The sequence below is a fragment of the Coffea arabica genome, chromosome 10c (genome assembly GCF_036785885.1).
Source record: "Coffea arabica cultivar ET-39 chromosome 10c, Coffea Arabica ET-39 HiFi, whole genome shotgun sequence".
Classification (NCBI taxonomy): Eukaryota; Viridiplantae; Streptophyta; class Magnoliopsida; order Gentianales; family Rubiaceae; genus Coffea; species Coffea arabica.
The window spans coordinates 1969006-1989243 of record NC_092329.1 but is presented as its reverse complement, the minus strand read 5'-3'; the positions used below and the strand labels follow the sequence as shown (position 1 = coordinate 1989243).

At 39.7% G+C, this 20238-nt stretch overlaps 3 protein-coding genes across 4 annotated transcripts; all 3 read left to right on the top strand.

Annotated features, from left to right (window-relative positions):
- Positions 1-70: 70 nt before the first annotated feature.
- LOC140016067 (catalase isozyme 3-like) lies at positions 71-5013 on the top strand. The gene is made up of 8 exons (XM_072069045.1): positions 71-282; positions 622-718; positions 1149-1426; positions 2078-2854; positions 3488-3577; positions 4400-4467; positions 4557-4650; positions 4765-5013. The coding sequence occupies exons 1-8, from the start codon at positions 268-270 to the stop codon at positions 4822-4824; spliced, it is 1479 nt and encodes a 492-aa protein (XP_071925146.1). The 5' UTR covers positions 71-267; the 3' UTR covers positions 4825-5013.
- Positions 5014-6058: 1045 nt separating this feature from the next.
- Positions 6059-11792, top strand: LOC140016066 (catalase). Of its 2 annotated transcripts, none has more exons than XM_072069044.1 (8): positions 6059-6187; positions 6550-6646; positions 7904-8181; positions 8832-9608; positions 10250-10339; positions 11164-11231; positions 11321-11414; positions 11529-11792. In XM_072069044.1, exons 1-8 carry the CDS (start codon positions 6173-6175, stop codon positions 11586-11588), a joined length of 1479 nt encoding a protein of 492 aa, XP_071925145.1. In that variant the 5' UTR covers positions 6059-6172; the 3' UTR covers positions 11589-11792. The 2 variants fall into 2 exon arrangements, with proteins under 2 accessions (XP_071925145.1, XP_071925144.1); XM_072069043.1 differs by lacking the exon at positions 6059-6187 and adding an exon at positions 6216-6266.
- Positions 11793-14590: 2798 nt separating this feature from the next.
- On the top strand, positions 14591-19986 carry LOC140016075 (protein NLP4-like). The gene is made up of 4 exons (XM_072069069.1): positions 14591-16548; positions 17273-17320; positions 17415-18372; positions 18878-19986. Exons 1-4 carry the CDS (start codon positions 15655-15657, stop codon positions 19768-19770), a joined length of 2793 nt encoding a protein of 930 aa, XP_071925170.1. The 5' UTR covers positions 14591-15654; the 3' UTR covers positions 19771-19986.
- Positions 19987-20238: the final 252 nt, after the last annotated feature.

The following is a 20238-nucleotide window of genomic DNA, read 5'->3' as shown; positions in this document are numbered from 1 at the left end:
TTTTTTTTTTTTTCACTTTGTAGAAGCAATAAAAAAGAAAAAAAAGGATTGGCTCTTGGAATGGGCAGTGGGGTACCGGGTAGTGGATCTGACAGAAATGCGAGCCTCGGGACTTTTGTAAATAAATAGGCGGGTCTTTTGGTTTTGTTGAAAGACCGTGATTGCCACACGATCATCTTCACCCATCTATCCCCCTTCCCGCCTTTCTTTTTCCCCAGCCAAAAATCTATCTCCACCCACTGCCCCCCGCCTTCTCTGGCTATAGCAATGGATCCATACAAGGTAATATTTCTGCACCTTCTGCTCATGTAATTTGGACGAGCTGATAGTGAAGTCGTTCATTTTTGAAGTCGAAGTCGAGGTCTATTTTTGCTGCTTTCCATGGCCATCACGGATTTCTGAGCAGCTCATTTTTTTTTCTTTCGCCAGTAATCGATTCTGAGAAAAAAATTCGTAATTCTTAGCTTCCATTTTTACTTTTTTATGCTTAGCTCTCACTCGATTAGATAAAATGAAAATATCAATTTTTTTTTCCTGTGAAAAGTCCAAAGTTCATATCTTTTATAGTAACGCTGAGGTTTAACGTGTTTTAGTTAATTCTAATGTATGTGATTTGTGTAGCATCGGCCATCGAGTGCTTTCAATTCTCCCTTCTGGACAACCAGTTCAGGTGCCCCTGTCTGGGACAATAACTCCTCTCTCACCGTTGGAACCAGAGGTGCTTTTACTGTTTTCTTTCCTTTCTTTTCTATGATCTAAGATTCTTATTGTTTATGCAACTTTATCCCCCGTTTGTTAGAAATGTCATTATTTGGTTTATTTTGGGATTGAATCATGTGTTATGACTTGCTGTTATTTCTTACTCATTAGATGCAGCAGCTTGAAAAATACAAAATTCACAAAACTCATTTTGGTTTTACCTATATCTATTTGTTTCCTCTATATTCTAAATGCCATGAGATCTTTATCAGAAAGTTCCGGTTTTTTAATAAAATAAATACGTTAAGAAGTCCTGAATGTAGACATACAATTAGTTTTTACTTTTAATATTCTGATATTGAAACTTTATTGTGACGACCACCTGGTTTATTTTAATATGACATTTTGTGATTACAAGTATTTAGCTTTTCGTCTTCTTCATGTGCCAGGTCCGGTTCTTCTCGAGGATTATCATTTGGTGGAGAAACTTGCAAATTTCGACCGTGAACGGATTCCGGAGCGTGTCGTTCATGCCAGGGGAGCCAGTGCCAAGGGCTTCTTTGAGGTCACTCATGACATTTCTAATCTCACTTGTGCTGATTTTCTTCGTGCTCCAGGAGTTCAGACACCTGTCATTGTCCGTTTCTCAACTGTTGTTCATGAGCGTGGAAGTCCTGAAACCCTCAGGGACATCCGAGGTTTTGCTGTGAAATTTTACACTAGGGAGGTAAGTTCTGTTGTTTTCCTTCAGAAAATAGTTCTGCTAATCCGTCAGTCAACTAGATGGATTCATATGCTGCGCACATATTAAGAATTAAATCAGCAGAAAGCCACTGACATGTGTTGTTTAGTTAACATGTCAAGCCTCTTTGTCTCATATCTGGAAAGTAATGGATACGAGTTGTTCTTAGAGACAATCACAGAATTTTGAAGAGCTGAATTTGCATGATGTACAGCTGCTCAATTGGACGTGTCATTCTAGCAATTTATAATTTTTGCCAATTAGCCAACCATTGTGAAGCCTTCCTTTGGTATTCCATGGCATTGAAGTTCTCAAATTCAACACATATGGATGTGAATAAAACACGACTAATAGTTGTCCTAACTTTGTTGCCCTCCACCACACACATAGCACACTTTGGCGTTGTAAAAATTGGGAGCTTCCCCTTCTGAAAGCGTATGTTGATTTAGTAGCAAGATGCAGCTTATCCATTCAATTAACTTGTAAGCACCACAACTAGGGACATAAGCTTTCCGGGCACAATAGATGATCTCAGGGGACTTGGATTATGTGGTTGGTGTTTTATGTAGTTCTTGGTCTGCATTTTCTTGGACACTCTTGATAAGCTGCTGATGGTTGCTTTGTGCATCTGGATAGGGTAATTTCGATTTGGTGGGAAACAATACCCCCGTCTTTTTTGTTCGTGATGCAATGAAATTCCCAGATTCGATCCATGCTCTGAAACCAAATCCAAAGACCCACATCCAGGAGTATTGGAGAATCCTTGATTTCTTCTCCTATCATCCTGAGAGCTTGCTTACGTTTGCTTTCTTCTTAGATGATGTCGGCATTCCACAAGATTACAGGCATATGGAAGGCTTTGGCGTCCATGCTTACACTCTGATCGACAAGGCTGGAAAAGCTCATTATGTGAAGTTCCACTGGAAGCCAACCTGTGGAGTGAAGAACCTGTTGGAGGAAGAAGCTATTAAGGTTGGAGGATCAAATCATAGCCATGCTACCCAGGATCTCTATGACTCAATTGCTGCTGGAAACTATCCGGAGTGGAGACTTTTTATCCAGATTATGGATCCTGATCATGAAGATCGGTTTGATTTTGATCCGCTTGATGTAAGCAAGATCTGGCCTGAAGATATTTTGCCTTTGCAACCTGTGGGCCGGTTGGTATTGAACAAGAATATTGACAACTACTTTGCTGAGACCGAGCAGCTTGCATTTAACCCTGCCTTTGTTGTACCTGGGATATATTATACAGAGGACAAGCTGCTCCAGACTCGTATATTCGCATATGGTGATACCCAGCGACACCGTCTTGGCCCAAACTATATGCAGCTTCCAGTAAATGCTCCCAAGTGTGCTCATCACAACAATCACTATGATGGTTTCATGAACTTCATGCACCGGGATGAAGAGGTACTGATCCCTCTTTTGGTAATAATGAACCGCAAATTATGCCTCGTTCTCTAATTTGGTCTTCATTTTGAGGACATCCTGCTTGTTCTTTATACCAGTTAGTTTCCTGGTTAAACTCAGCATTTAAGGTTACATTTTATGTGATTTAGTAAATATAATTATCTATGACTGGTTGCTGGTATAAAGTAACTTTTCATTAGATACCATTTTTGTGACATGAGGTGGTTGTGAATATAAACTTGGTGGTTGATATGAAAACTTGTAGATGTTCAAGATTGGAGATAAGAAGTCACCGACAGATAGATCGATGTTCTTCATTTTTATGTACTGTGAAAATGGAAATTCTATGTGTGAAATAAATAGGTTATGAAGAATTAGTGGGTAAATAAGAGTTGAGTGGAAAGCTATCTTATAACATATTGGTCATGACTCAAGGCATAGAGGACAGTTTGAAAAATGAAAAAATGCCAGAAGTAGTACCCATTCTGTTTTTCCAACTTTGTTGTGTAGTTGCTTTACAATAAAATCACTTCAGTTTTTTTTTTTTTGGCTTAGGGACTTTGTGAATGGGAGTTAAAATGGGCTTATCTTATGCTTAGTTGTACTAAACTTTTTTGTTCAATGTTTTTTCAGGTCGATTATTTCCCTTCAAGGTTCGATCCTGTTCGTCATGCTGCGAGGCATCCCATCCCCTCTACTGTCCTGAGAGGAAAGCGTGACAGGGTGAGTTTCTATGAGTAGATTTGCTTACTTTCAGGCTCTTGCTGTTGTTTGAATCTAGATAAAGGAACTATGGAAAAAAAATTGATACCTTTATGCAGTTAATCAAATCTGGGAAAATCGGTTCTCTTAATAACTTCATCTTGGGATTTGAAGAATATATGATACATAATCTTTGCTTCTCCCCTCCCTCCCCCTCCTCTCTCCTAAAATAGGAGAGAGTGCATGTAGATGAGTAGGAGGAAGAAAGTGATAAATAGGTCTTGAATTTTGTGGTTTGTTCTCAATCGCTTCTAGTTTTCAGAATTGGCAGAATTGGTACCAAAAGCAGCTGTTTTGCCGCTTCTGATTTTCATCTATTTTGCTCCAAAAAAGCCAAAAGCAGGTTTTAAAAGGCAATTGACAACAGAGAGAAACTAAATTCTTAAGAATCAAAAGCTAAAATCAGGTATTTGGAATTATTTGAGAATAGGCCCTTAGTTGCTCTGCTGCAAACTGTCCTCCTTTGAAGCGATATACTGAACATTAACGAGTAGAACTTACTCCCTTTCTTGAACATGACATTATCTGTTTTCCTGTGAGCAAACTATGGATGCCAGCCATTGAGCTATTGCTTTTTCTGCTAATGGTACTTGCTATAGTTTCTTTTCTTGCATGGGATCTTTGGAGGTCTACATGCCTTCTCCTCAAGTGCCTTTGTTCTTAGCTGATGGATTGGAATTTCTCTTTGAATTTTGGAATTGTCTTTGGTCCTGCTGGACCTTTGGATTGGTGAAATATGATAATGATGTGACCCTAAAATTTGTGGTTTTTTTTTTTTGGCAGTGTGTTATTCCGAAGGAGAACAACTTCAAGCAACCGGGAGAGAGATACCGATCCTGGGCACCTGACAGGTATTTCTTGGTGCTTACTGCTTAATGGCTCTTTGACTGATGGTATGCGTTTCATTTTTCTGGAGTTCTGATTGATCCGTGTTCCTCAGGCAAGAGAGATTTATCTGCCGATGGGTTGATATTTTATCTGATGCACGAGTCACCCATGAGATCCGCAGTATCTGGATTTCATACTGGTCTCAGGTCTAATTTTCATGTCTACATACCTCCCTGTTTTTTTCTAACTTGCATCTGTAGTAGTCTAACCTTGGGAAAAAAATGTAGGTTTTGCTGATTCAGTACTTGATTGTCTTGCAGGCTGACAAATCTCTTGGTCAGAAAATAGCTACTCGTCTCAATGTAAGGCCAACAATGTGAAGGCCATAAATGTTCCTGGTGGCTTACGGGCTAGGGAGTGTTTGTTCTCGGAGAAGTTGATGGTGTCCTTCAGTATGCTTCAGTCAGTGTGTTGTATTATGTACCGAACAGGCTTCCATGCCTGGTTTAAACTGAAATTATGTCCCGGTGTTAAATAAATAACAGTTCTCTGTGCGAGGATTTACTTGATCATGCATCTTCCTCCAACCCGCCCCCCCTCACCTCTCCAAAAAACCGCCAACCCAAAAAAACAATTTTCCTTCTCCATTGAATTGTGGAGGATAACTTCTGTGAATAGATTTGACATTGCCCACTCGTGTCCTTTGGGCGACTGCCAATATACCTGGAAGGTGCTCTTGTGGCATTTTTCAGGGTGTATATATTTTGGGGATCAAGTATGTGTGAAGGTAATTTATGGTTGGCACACCCGCAGCTTTTCCCCAATTGCGACCTTCATGTATGCAACTCTCAACCCCACATCCAGCCGTTCTGCCAATGAGGTTGGGAGGGCGCCGCTCTGAATGGTTGGTGTTTGGGTAGGGATGCCCTCGACAGTTTTGGTGCCGCCATGTACGGCGGAACCGTCTTCTCCCTCTCTTTTTCTTGGCTTAGTGGAGGGAGGAAATGACGCTAGTGTGCAGTGACGCAGCTTTTGATTAATTCGCGGGGCTGCCGTGGTTGTTTTATGTATCCACATATATATATATATACTTTCGGGTGGGAAAGGGCAGACTTGGTTGTGATCCATGTCATGCAATAACGCATCAAAGTGAAAAAGTATTCGTTTGAACTGGGAAGGCTAGCTTGTGAGCGGGCATTGTCTGCAGTGGATGACCCTACCGTCTTAAACTCGTAATGGACCCTAGCGTATCAATATATATACATATACAGACACACGCGACGGATTAGATGATAGATTGGATGAAATTTAAATATACGAAGGATAGCTTGAAGGAATCCGATAAAATAATCCAAATAAAAACTAGGAATTTGGACAATAGGATCAGGATGGGGAAAGTTTAAATTGGCGATTATATCCTGACCCGAAAAATTCACTTACGAATGATTTTTTTTTTTTTCTCACTTTGTTGAAGCAATTAGGAAAAAAAAAAAAAAGGATTGGCTCTTGAATTGGGCACTGGGTACTAGGTAGTGGATAAGCTAGAAATGCGAGCCTCGGGACGGGACCCACTCCTAATTTTATAAATAAATAGGTGGGTCTTTTGTTTTTGTTGAAAGACGGTGATTGCCATCCCCCTTCCCGACTTGCTTTATCCCCAGCCAAAAATCTATCGCCACCCACCGCCCCGTCCCCTTCCCCCCCCCCCCCCCCTTGCTGGCTGTAGCAATGGATCCATGCAAGGTAATATATCTGCACCTTCCGCTCATGCAATTTGGACGAGCTGATGTTGAATTCGTTCATTTTTGAAGTCGAACTCGAGGTCTAATTTTGCCGCTTTCCATGGCCATCACGGATTTCTGAGCAACTCATTTTTTTTTCTTTCGCCAGCAATCGATTCTGAGAAAAAATTTCGTAATTCTTAGCTTCCATTTTAACTTTTTTATGCTTAGCTCTCACTCGATTAGATAAAATGAAAATCTCAATTTTTTTTTTCGGTGAAAATTCCAAACTTCCTATCTTTTATAGTAACGCTGAGGTTTAGCGTGTTTTAGTTATTTCTAATGATTGGAGAGTTTGTATTTGGTCCTTTGTGATTTGTGTAGTATCGGCCATCGAGTGCTTTCAATTCTCCCTTCTGGACAACCAATTCTGGTGCCCCCGTCTGGAACAATAACTCCTCTCTCACCGTTGGAACCAGAGGTGCTTTTACTGTATTCTTTCCTTTCTTTTCTACGATCTAAAGATTCTTATTGTTTATGCAATTTTATCCCCCGTTTCGCATTGAATCTCTTATTGTTAGAAATGTCATTATTTGGTTTATTTTGGGATTGAATCATGTGTTATGACTTGCTGTTATTTCTTACTCATTAGATGCAGTAGCTTGAAGAATACAAAATTCACAAAACTCATTTTGGTTTTACCTATATCTATTTGTTTCCTCTATATCCTAAATGCCATGAGGTCTTTATCAGAAAGTTCCTGTTATTTAATGAAATACATACGTTAAGAAGTCCTGAATGTAGACATACAATTAGTTTTTAATTTTAATATTCTGATATTGAAACCTTATTGTGACAACCACCTGGTTTATTTTAGGGATAATTTCAGAAACCTCCCCCGAGGTTTTTGACAATTTCACTGAACTCCCCTATGGTTTGGAAAATTACACTTACCTCCCTTGATTTGATAGTTTTAGTAACAAAACCTTAAAATAATATTGACTTGGTCAGTTTTTTAAATGAATACCCAAAAATGCCCTTGTTTAATGATTTTTAATTTATTTCCCTATATAATTATAAGATTATTTAGTATAATTATAAGGAAAAGGTGCCAAATTTTTCATGTCCATATTTACTATAAACAACTATAATAATAATTTTATTACTATGATATGATACTTTTGATGGTATTTTATTGTAGATTAAGATTTATAAGATAGAAAAGAAAATGTTGAAATAATTAATTTATAATTTATGAATTTTTGGAGTAGTGAAATTATCATAATTTAATAGTGCTTTTGGGCCATTTCTTTTTGATTTATTGTTAATTTTAATACCAAAAAATAGAAAACAAAGATTAACAAAAACATTGGATAGCATATAAAATTAACTCGTCAAAAAATATCACTAGTTCGACATTTGGTTATAATAGAAACTAGAGGCAATAGTGGTAGTTCTATAGTTTTATTAGCGAAAACTTAAAAAAAGGAATAAGAAGGAAAAGAATGAAAAAATAATTTTAAGCATTAAGCATACCAAATAAGGGGATTTCATTAAAATATTTAAGAGTAAAATTGTCATTTTAAATGATAAGGAAGGTATATGTAATTTTTTAAACCTCAAGGGAGTTCAGTAAAATTGTCAGAAACCTCAGGGAGGTTTCTGAAATTATCCCTTTATTTTAATATGGCATTTTGTGATTACAAGTATTTAGCTTTTCGTCTTCTTCATGTGCCAGGTCCGGTTCTTCTCGAGGATTATCATTTGGTGGAGAAACTTGCAAATTTCGACCGTGAACGGATTCCGGAGCGTGTAGTTCATGCAAGGGGAGCCAGTGCCAAGGGCTTCTTTGAGGTCACTCATGACATTTCTAATCTCACTTGTGCTGATTTTCTTCGTGCTCCAGGAGTTCAGACACCTGTCATTGTCCGTTTCTCAACTGTTATTCATGAGCGTGGAAGTCCTGAAACCCTCAGGGACCCCCGAGGTTTTGCTGTGAAATTTTACACTAGGGAGGTAAGTTCTGTTGTTTTCCTTCAGAAAATAGTTCTGCTAATCCGTCAGTCAACTAGATGGATTCATATGCTGCGCACATATTAAGAATTAAATCAGCAGAAAGCCACTGACATGTGTTGTTTAGTTAACATGTCAAGCCTCTTTGTCGCATATCTGGAAAGTAATGGAAACGAGCTATGCTTAGAGACAATCACAGGATTTTGAAGAGCTGAATTTGCATGATGTACAGCTCCTGAATTGAACGTGTCATTCTAGCAATTTATACTTTTTGCCACTTAGCCAACCATTGTGAAGCCTTCCTTTGGTATTCCATGGCATTGAAGTTCTCAAATTCAACACATATGGATGTGAATAAAACACAAATAATAGTTGTCCTAACTTTGTTGCCCTCCACCCCACACTTAGCACACTTTGGCATTCTGAAAATTGGGAGCTTCCCCTTCTGAAAGCGTATGTTGATTTAGCAGCAAGATGCAGCTTATCCATTCAATTAACTTGTAAGCACCACAACTAGGAACATAAGCTTTCCGGGCACAATAGATGATCTTAGGGGACTTGGATTATGTGGTTGGTGTTTTATTTAGTTCTTGGTCTGCATTTCTTGGTAACTCTTGATAAGCTGCTGATGGTTGCTTTGTGCATCTGGATAGGGTAATTTCGATTTGGTGGGAAACAATTTCCCTGTCTTTTTTGTTCGTGATGGAATGAAATTCCCAGATATGGTCCATGCTCTGAAACCGAATCCAAAGTCCCACATCCAGGAGAATTGGAGAATCCTTGATTTTTTCTCCCATCATCCTGAGAGCTTGCATATGTTTACTTTCCTCTTTGATGATGTCGGCATTCCACAAGATTACAGGCATATGGAAGGCTTTGGCGTCAATACTTACACTCTGATCGACAAGGCTGGAAAAGCTAGTTATGTGAAGTTCCACTGGAAGCCAACCTGTGGAGTGAAGAGCCTGTTGGAGGAAGAAGCTATTAAGGTTGGAGGATCAAATCATAGCCATGCTACCCAGGATCTCTATGACTCAATTGCTGCTGGAAACTATCCGGAGTGGAAACTTTTTATCCAGATTATGGATCCTGATCATGAAGATCGGTTTGATTTTGATCCGCTTGATGTAAGCAAGACCTGGCCTGAAGATATTTTGCCTTTGCAACCTGTGGGCCGGTTGGTATTGAACAAGAATATTGACAACTTCTTTGCTGAGAACGAGCAGCTTGCATTTTGCCCTGCTATTATTGTACCTGGAATATATTATTCAGATGACAAGCTGCTCCAGACTCGCATATTCTCATATGCTGATACCCAGCGACACCGTCTTGGCCCGAACTATCTGCAGCTTCCAGCAAATGCTCCCAAGTGTGCTCATCACAACAATCACCATGATGGTTTCATGAACTTCATGCACCGGGATGAAGAGGTACTGATCCCTCTTTTGGTAATAATGAACCACAAATTATGCGTCGTTCTCTAATTTGGTCTTCATTTTGAGGACATCCTGCTTGTTCTTTATACCAGTTAGCTTCCTGGTTCAACTCAGCATTTAAGGTTACATTTTATGTGATTTAGTAAATATAATTATCTATGACCGGTTGCTGGTATAAAGTAACTTTTCATTAGATACCATTTTTGTGACATGAGGTGGTTGTGAATATAAACTTGGTGGTTGATATGAAAACTTGTAGATGTTCAAGATTGGAGATAAGAAGTCACCGACAGATAGATCGATGTTCTTCATTTTTATGTACTGTGAAAAAGGGAATTCTATGTGTGAAATAAATAGGTTATGAAGAATTAGTGGGTAAATAAGAGTTGAGTGGAAAGCTATCTTATAACATATTGTCATGACTCAAGGCATAGAGGTCAGTTTGAAAAATGAAAAAATGCCAGAAGTAGTACCCATTCCTTTTTTCAAACTTTGTTGTGTGGTTGCTTTACAATAAAATCACTTCAGGCTTTTTTTTTTTTTTTTTTTTGGCTTAGGGACTTTGTGAATGGGAGTTAAAATATGCTAATCTTATGCTTAGTTGTACTAAACTTTTTTGTTCAATATTTTTTCAGGTCAATTATTTCCCTTCAAGGTACGATCCTGTTCGTCATGCTGAGAGGCATCCCATCCCCCCTCCTGTCCTGAGTGGAAAGCGTGACAAGGTGAGTTTCTATGAGTAGGAAAAAATTGAACTTTTTTGAATCTAGATGAAGGAACTATGGAAAAAAATTGATAACTTTACGCAGTTAATCAAATCTGCAGAAATCGGTTGTCTTAATAACTTCATCTTGGGATTTGACGAATAGACGATACATAATCTTTGCTTCTCCCCTCCCTTCCCCTCCTCTCTCCTAAAATAGGAGAGTGGGCATGTAGATGAGTAGGAGGAAGAAAGTGATAAAAAGGTCTTGAATTTTATGGTTTGTTCTCAATCGCTTCTAGTTTTCAGAAGCAGAATTGGTACCAAAAGCAGCTGTTTTGCCGCTTCTGATTTTCATCTATTTTGCCCCAAAAAGCCCAAAAGCAGGTTTTAAAAGGCAATTGACAACAGAGAGAACTAACTTCTTAAGAATCAAAAGCTAAAATCAGGTATTTGGAATTATTTGAGAACAGGCCCTTAGTTGCTCTGCTGCAAACTGTCCTCCTTTGAAGCGATATACTGAACATTAACGAGTAGAAGTTACTCCCTTTCTTGAACGTGACATTATCTGTTTTCCTGTGAGCAAACTATGGATGCCAGCCATTGAGCTATTGCTTTTTCTGCTAATGTTGCTTGCTATAGTTTCTTTTCTTGCATGGGATCTTTGGAGGTCTACATGCCTTCTCCTCAAGTGCCTTTGTTCTTAGCTGATGGATTGGAATTTCTCTTTGAATTTTGGAACTGTCTTTGGTCCTGCTGGACCTTTGGATTGGTGAACTATGATATGATGTGACCCTAAAATATGTGGCTTATTTATTTTTTTTTTAATTTTTTTGTTTATTGCAGTGTGTGATTCAGAAGGAGAACAACTTCAAGCAACCAGGAGAGAGATACAGATCCTGGGCACCTGACAGGTATTTCTTGGTGCTTACTGCTTAATGGCTCTTTGACTGATGGTATGTGTTTCATGTTTCTGGAGTTCTGATTGATCTGTGTTCCTCAGGCAAGAGAGATTTATCTGCCGATGGGTTGATGCTTTATCTGATGCACGAGTCACCCATGAGATCCGCAGTATTTGGATTTCATACTGGTCTCAGGTCTGATTTTCATGTCTACATACCTCCCTGTTTTTATCTAACTTGCATCTGTAGTAGTCTAACCTTGGGAAAAAAATGTAGGTTTTGCTGATTCAGTACTTGATTGTCTTGCAGGCTGACAAATCTCTTGGTCAGAAAATAGCTACTCGTCTCAATGTAAGACCAACAATGTGAAGGCCATAAATGTTCCTGGTGGTTTACCAGCTGGGGAGTGTGTTGATAGGGAATGTTTGTTCTCGGAGAGGTTGATGGTGTCCTTCAGTGTGCTTCAGTCAGTGTGTTGTATTATGTACCGAACAGGCTTCCATGTCTGGTTTAAACTGAAATTATGTACCGGTGTTAAATAAATAACAGTTCTCTGTGCGAGGATTTACTTGATCATGCATCTTCCTCCAGCCCCCCCACCACCACCCCCCCCAGCCCCCAAACCAAAAGAACAATTGTCCTCCTCCATTGAATTGTGGAGGATAACTTATGTGAATAGATTTGACATTGCCCGCTCGTGTCCTTTGGGCGACTGCCAATATACCTGGAAGATGCTCTTGTGGCATTTTTCAAGGAGTATATATTTTGGGGATCAAGTAGTTGTGAAGGTAATTTATGGTTGGCATACCCGCAGCTTGTCCCCAATTGCGACCTTCATGTATGCAACTCTCAACCCCACATCCAGCCGTTCTGCCAATGAGGTTGGGAGGGCGCTCTGAATGGTTGGTATTTGGGTAGGGATGCCCTCGACAGTTTTGGTGCTGCCATGTAAGGCGGAACCGTCTTCTCCCTCTCTTTTTCTTGGCTTAGTGGAGGGAGGAAATGACGCTAGTGTGCAGTGACGCAGCTTTTGATTAATTCCCGGGGCTGCTGTGGAACTGTAGTTGTTTTATGTATATATATATACACACACACACACTTTCGGGTTTTGATCCATGCAAGTGGAGACCGCAATGAAAAAGCATCAAAGCCAAAAGTGATCCATGCAGGGGGGGAGAACGCAATAACGCATCAAAGTGAAAAAGTATTCGTTAGAAGTGGGAAGGCTAGCCTGTGAGCGGGCATTGCCTGCAGGAGATGACCCTAGCGTCTTAAACTCGTATTTTACAAAGCTTCGATGCATGCCTGTCACTTGTGGTCGTCCCATTACATATATTATTATACTACTAGTAGTTTTTTCAAAGTGACTTTCCAGTTATATATATATATATGTATCTTACGTATGTCTAATGCCGACTACCATTGCGAAATTCGCCCTCGTTGGCGGCGGCGACAATGATCCTATGCCTCGTATTGACCAAAAGTAATTCTGGCATAATTTTATTAGATATAAATAAACAAGGGCCAAGTTCTAAGTCCATTCATGGAGCTGAGTTTGGAACATAAGTTAGATGTTCAAGAATATAAGGAAAAGAGTCGATCGAGTACGCTGCTAAACTCTGTGGCCACCAAGGAAATAGAGCAAGAAAGCCGGAGGCCTACCCAGTTTCAATGGCTGGCTATTCAGCAAAAACGATTAGTAACGTATGTTGGAAATAGTTATAGTTTGTGATGAATCTCACATTGAAAGGATGTGAAAAATGGAAGAGGTTTATAGTCAAGTACACACCTATTCAATTCAATTTGGATTGTAGGAAATACGTTTCATGAAAAAATACGTTTCCAAAAGACATGACATTTCTTTTGGGATATTTGAACGTTATAAATAATAGTGTCCAGATAACAGAGGCCTCACCTTTACTTCTTTTTTACTATTCTTATATTTCGTTCAAAACAATATTCTCTAAACCGTTTTTGGAAGAATTTCTGCATACTACTGTGTGGAAATTCTGGTTGACTTTATTATTCTTAGAGGGAATTGCTGCAAACCCGGTAATGAAATAGTGGGAGCAAATTTCCTCAAGAAAGTGAATTTTCATGTCAAAGTCATTTTTGTTGTTGTAGTTAATATTACTTCTATTTTCCTAACAATGCAAAGACAAGAAACTCCACTCTGGACGATACTTTTTTTTCGTGGTCCTCCTCCGCCTCTCTCTCTTCTTCTTTTTTTTTTAAATAATAAATTTTCTATGTAGAGTGTAGAGTGTGGAAACATGAAGAGAGTTAGTGGGTCCTCTTTAAGTCGGGTCCTTGACGATTGAGCTGTCATCCCTGCATTTTAAAAATTTTTTTTTTTCTTTCCTTTATAAAGATGATGAAGAAGAAAATCTGGTCAAAACTGTCGTTTGATATTATTTATCGTAAATCTCTCAGATATGGCTAATATAATGCTCCCTCCCACACCACAGTCGTAGGTAGTACTATGCTTTCCCGTGTCGTGTGTAAGTGGAACACCTACCCCGCTTGCTCATACAATCAGTCATTACATGAATATTCTTTTTTGATACAATAACCACAGTTTATACAATTTCAATTTGATTTTTGTAACCTCGCCGTCCTTTTTCCTTGATTGACCCCACAAAACCCGGTGACTTTGGTGTAGTATGTGATTTCCACAGTACATACATACATGCTAGGCTGGTTGGTTTTGGTTTGACAAATTTAAGACGCCAGAAATAGTAGTAGTGTTTCAGTACTAGGTACCACGCCAGAATAAGCAGGAGAGAAGGACGAGGAGAATCCTAAATGGGGGGCCCGGTGTCTGCTTTCAATCATTTTTACCCAGTACTCCTATATATATATACTACTTTGAATGAACCCCTTACCAGTTACCACCTCAATTCAGTGCTTTCCCGGTCCGTTTCAAATTTTGTGTATTTCGGGATTTTGACCTCCCAAAAATAGTTAGTGTGAATTGATGATGATGTTAATGTATCTATTTGGAAATTCTAAATTAGAAACTATTATAAAAATATATAGATAGAGATGAGATTAAAAAGTAATTTTAGTAGGATGACAAGCATCTCAAAATAATAGGCTCACCGAATCAGGTAGCCTCCTTTTTTTTTGTCTTTGGTCAAATTGCAAACCCCCTTTGTTTGACCTTTTTGGGTGTTTACCCAAGCTGGAGTTTGTGCAGTATGCGTCAGTTCCCGCATCCTGCAACGGCGGTTGACTTTACCCCTCGGGAAGTTTTGGTGGGGCTTTCATTTTATTATGCTGTGGTGGTGAGTGGGTCTGTCTGGGGGAGAATCTTTCCTCGATACCGAAATTTAACATGATCAGGTCCTCGATACGCAGAGAGAACTCCCGTTTCAACTGCATACAATAGAATAGATGTTGGATGGGGAGAGCGGAAGAGATTAAAATGAATTGTGGAGGGAATCTGGGGGTGCAGTTAGAATTATTAGCTCCCTATTTACTTACTTACTTAGACCGAGGCCGCCCGTGTTGCTGATGTTGTAGTTTGCTGCGCCTGGGAGGACAGCCACACACAAGAACAAGAAGTGAAGGTTTTCTCTTTCGTGCATCTCAAATCCTTTTGCATAATAGTAGTAGATAAGGAAGAGACAGACCCTCCAGCCAGGGGCTGGGCTCCAACACCCGACTTGGAATATCCAGGAATCTCTTTTTTTTTTTTTTTCCTTTCTTTCCCCCTAGTCAGTCAGTAGTGACTTGCTCTGCCTCTTTTGGTGCTTTTTTGTCTTATTTTGGTTTTATTTTATTTTCTCTACTTGTGGTCTGCGATATCTATGGGTCAATAAACTTTTGTACTGTCACTCATGGGATGGGGATGGGGATGGGATGGGATTTTACTTTTACTTCTTTCTTCTCAGTACATCTCCTTTCCTCGCTCTCTGCGTCTCTCTCTAGTCTCACATGATGCCAACGTAAGAATCCTGAACTGCTGAAAAAAAAAAGAAGTTCTGATTTCTCTAACTTTGTTGGAAGATCTCTTTATAGCAATAGAACCGCGTGTTTCTTCCCTTGTTTTCTAGTACTATCTACATCTGTTTTTCAGAGATTCGGCTACATTTTAATTCTCGTCTTCTTCTCTGACTCATTCTTCATATGCATGGCAGCGGGAATTAATCCAACTTGATATATACACCAATTTCTTATTTCAAATCTTCCTAAACAAATTGAAATCAACCACAGGAGCAGACTTCCCTTTCAGATTCTTCTTTAAAGATTCAAATTGGATCTGCACCGCTACTTGTTCAACAGCATTTTGCTTCTGACAGGTTGCTTTTGGGGTTCTGCAAACGCATAGCTTCTAAATCAGGCACTCTTTGGGCTACTGTGCCCTTGCTTAGTTCCTGAAATTGGATCCTGGGGGATGCAAATATTGAATTTTTGAAGAAAGATTCTAGCTATGAATGAATATGGAAATGTATCCACTCAGAATACCATCTCGGGAGCTCAAGGGTCTGATTCCCTTATAGATTTGGATTGCATGGATGAGTTGTTATTAGAAGGATGTTGGTTGGAGACCACTGAGGGACCTGAACTCTTGAGCGATAGCCCCTCTGACTTCAATGCTCTCTTTGATGCTTCGTTTACTTGGCCAATTTTGGAAGCCATTAATGGCGAATCCAACCCGTTAAACAGCACTGAAGAAGAGAGGCAAAGGTTATCTTTTTCTGAGAATCTGTCAGCTAGTCCATCCCAAGGGAGAAATTCTGCTAAATCAGAGTCTCAAGACGGCAATGCTGTATGTTCTCCGAGTCTATCTGGGAACTTTTCAGCTGAAAGTTCTGCGCTGAGTAGGAGGTTGTGGATTGGACCTAGGGCTTCAACTTCTGTGATGGACAGACTGATTAAGGCACTTGGTTATATGAAGGATTGGGCTGGAGATAAGAATGCTCTTATTCAAATTTGGGTACCTGTAAACAAGGGTGGCAGACGCGTGCTGACTACCAATGATCAACCTTTCTCACTAGACCTTAATTGCCCGAGGCTTGCCTCTTACAGGAACGTATCGGTGAACTATCAATTCTCCACTGAGGAGGACTTAAAGGAGAATGTTGGATTGCCTGGCCGTGTTTTTATGGGTAGAGTTCCTGAATGGACTCCTGATGTTCAGTTCTTTAGGACGGATGAATACCCGCGCGTTGGTCATGCGCAGCAGTATGATGTTCGTGGGACGCTCGCAGTTCCAATCTTTGAACAAGGTAGTCGCAATTGCTTGGGAGTGATTGAAGTTGTCTTGACCACCCAAAAGATCAACTATCGTCCAGAGCTTGAAAGTGTCTGCAGAGCTCTTCAGGTCTGATTTTTTGCTTACATTTACAACTGTACTTTGAACACTTACTTTCACGTTGTTCTGAAGCCTTAGTTCTTATGCTGATAAGAGTTTAAACTAAATTTGAACTTTGATGTAAGCTTAGACATGCACCACCTGGATTAAGAATGTAGACATCTGATCTTGCTATTGGTCATGCATCACTCAACGGACTGAAGCCTAGTGCTGGAATACATCACTAAAGCTATTTTTTTGTCTATTTAAGATAAATTTCTATTTCCCCTTGTTAAACTTCCTTCTTAACATGGTTTATGATTCAGCTGTTTAGATTTGCTCATTCTTTTTTATCAAGGGAAACAAGGAATAGTTTTTCCTCTCACTTTCTCCAATTTTTCTAATTAGTTGCTTTCTATAAGGATTTCCAAAACTTAACTGCTGCAGGAATGCAGCTTGTTTGTTGCAGCAATTGTACATAATTTCTTAAGCATCCAAATGAGACTTTAGGAAGTGACTTTTGTGTGTTCAAGTCATATTTGTTCACTTCTAGATTGTCATCTACTTTTTTGACTTGATAAAATAGTGAAAATAATGGAGAAACATTCATTAGCTATGTGTTGAGGTTTTCTCTTTGAAGCTTTAATCTTGGAATATAATAAAATACCCTTGCCAGTTTTTATGAAAGTGAAGTAAATTAAGCACTGAGGCAGCTTTCTTAATTTCTGATCTACCGCTAACTTCTTGTTCAAAGGCTGTCAATCTCAGGAGCTCTGATGTTTCAGGCGCCCAGAATAGCAAGGTAATTGGCAGAGTACATAGAATTGCTTATATTCCTTTGATCTGAGGATTTCTGGTACTTTTCAGTTGTTATATGAACCGTTATACTTTAGCAGGCATGTGATTTTTCCTACCAATCTGCATTGCCGGAGATCCAAGAGATTCTAAGAGCAGCATGTGGGACGTATAGTTTGCCCTTAGCTCAGACTTGGGTTCCTTGCATCAAACAAGGCAAGGGGGGGTGCAGGCACTCTGATGAAAACCTTGTTCGCTGTGTTTCCACGGTGGATTCTGCTTGTTACATTGCTGATTCCCATGTTCAAGGTTTTAGTGATGCATGCTCAGAGCACCACTTATTAAAAGGTCAAGGCATTGTTGGTAGAGCATTCACAACTAACCAACCATGCTTTTCACCTGATATAACAACTTTTACTAAGACAGATTACCCCCTTTCTCACCATGCAAGGATATTTGGCCTCTGTGCTGCTGTAGCAATACGTTTGAGAAGCATCTACAGTGGTTCAACTGACTTTGTTCTGGAGTTCTTTCTACCCGTGGATTGTAAAGACACTGAAGAGCATCAGAAAATGCTTAGTTCATTGTCCCTTATCATTCAGAAATTTTGCCGGGGATTACGAGTTATTACTGACAAAGAGTTGCTGGAAGAAAATTCTGTGCCTTCAGGTGGAGTATCAATCCCGTCATATATCAAGTTTGGTGAAGAAATGTCAAAAACAGAACACAGACATTCAGCGATGGCTTCTCAAAGGTCATTTTGGACTTCCCGGCGTGCAGAGGTTGAGGAAACTGCTGTTGTTGCATCAATAATTCAGAATGCAAAACCCGCAGAAATGCTATCTGGAAAATTCTCAGCGGCTAGGCAATCCCTGCCTGATATTAGTTCAAGAAAAGAACGTATGTGTGGTGACAGCCTTACTAGAGGACAATGTAGCTTGCTGGATGTCTCTAAAACAGCTGAAAAAAGGGGTGCCAAGGCTGAGAAAACTATTACTTTACAGATGCTTCGGCAGTATTTTGCCGGTAGTCTAAAAGATGCTGCAAGGAATATTGGTGGTAAGCATTGTTGTTCAGGGGTCTTACGTGAGAAACACCTTATTTGTTGTAGTGTCGGGTAGATATTTCATTTCATATATTTATAATTGTATGTTATGTGTGGATTTATTGTCCATTTTATGGTCTACGAGATAATATTTTGCATGGATATATTGTCCTGGAATGACGATCTTGCTTATGTTGCACTGTATAATTACACATTTACACACAAAAATTATGGTCTACAGCCCCTCAGGTTTAGCTTAGGAGTGGATCACAAGTATTCCCCTTCCCTTCGAGCTGAGATTGCTAGTAGTTTGGCATCTAACTGGGAATGTATCTGTATCACTAAAGATGGCGATACTTTTAGTTAACTGTTGTAGCTTAACAACTTTTATAGCCTCCCAAGCAACTCGCCAAGATGTTTTAGAAACTTCACATAATGTGGGATAAGGAAGCTGCGATGTTTCACTTGGTTCTCCTAATATTCTTATTATTCATCCTTCAGTTTTTCTTGCCTTTTCAGTTTGTCCCACCACTTTGAAGAGGATATGCAGACAACATGGGATTAAGCGTTGGCCTTCTCGGAAGATCAAGAAGGTTGGTCATTCCTTGCAGAAAATTCAACGTGTGATTGATTCAGTGCAAGGTGCATCAGGTTCTTTACAAATCGAGTCCTTCTACACAAACTTTCCAGAGCTTGCATCTCCAAACTTAACGACAGCAGCTCCCTTTTCATGCTTCAACTCAAGTGATCATCCAATCTCCTTAAACACGCAGCCTGAGGCAAGCACGTTGAGTCCTCGTGCTTCTTTATCCAAGTCACCTTCATCTTCCTGCAGTCATAGTTCCAGTTCTAGTCAGTGTTGTTCAACCGGAACGCAACCACATCCACACACCCTTAAAATTTCTGGGCAGGAAGACTTAGTTAAAAACAACTCAACCGGTTTTATGCTGAAGAGGGTTAGAAGTGATGCACAGCTGGATTTGCCAAGTGACGGACCAAAGTTCCTGCCAAGATCCCATAGTCATGTATCATTTACAGAGCATCCTGACCCAGAAAATCTTCCTCCTGCGCCAAAAGAAACCAGTTGGATGTCTCGCGAAGGAACTACACTGAGAATAAAGGTCACGTATGGGGAAGAGAAAATTAGGTTTCGTATGCTGAATAACTGGGGATACAGGGATCTCTTAAGGGAAGTTTCTGGGAGATTTGGTGTAGATGACACCACTGGATTTCAGCTCAAGTACATGGATGATGACTCTGAATGGATACTATTGACATGCGATGCTGATCTTGAGGAGTGTTTAGATATTTGTCGATCATCTCAGAGCCAGACAGTAAAGCTGTCTTTTCTTTGTGCTTCTCACCCGCTGCATGGTAGTCCTTCAGGCAGTAGAAGTTGTGATATAAGTTGAAAAGTATTTAGCAGGAATCAATGTACAAATAGCCTCCTGTTTAGAGGTGCATATTTCCATCCGCTGGTGGAATTAAGGATTTGAGTCCAAATCTTGACCATCATCTTTAGTCCCTTTATGTTTGATAGATTAATTACGCACGAACGAACTTGGTAGTGGTTTTTGACCTGCCAAAATAATATACAGTTTCGTTGAAGCTATCAACGCTTCCTGGAATACGTGATTCTGCATTTCCTCCCAATTACTGCTGATTAATTCTGCTTTACAGCAATCATGTGTTAAACCAAGCAGGGCAAGTCTAAGTTGTTTTTGTTCAGTTGGAAAAACAGACGAAGGGGTTCTCTGGCTGCACCGCAAAGCCCAATCAACACAAAAAAATAACATTCAAAAGAGATTTGTGTTCTGAGTCGTTATTTGTCCAGGAGTGCGGTATTATGCATAAAAGCCAGCCGAACTAACAGACTCACG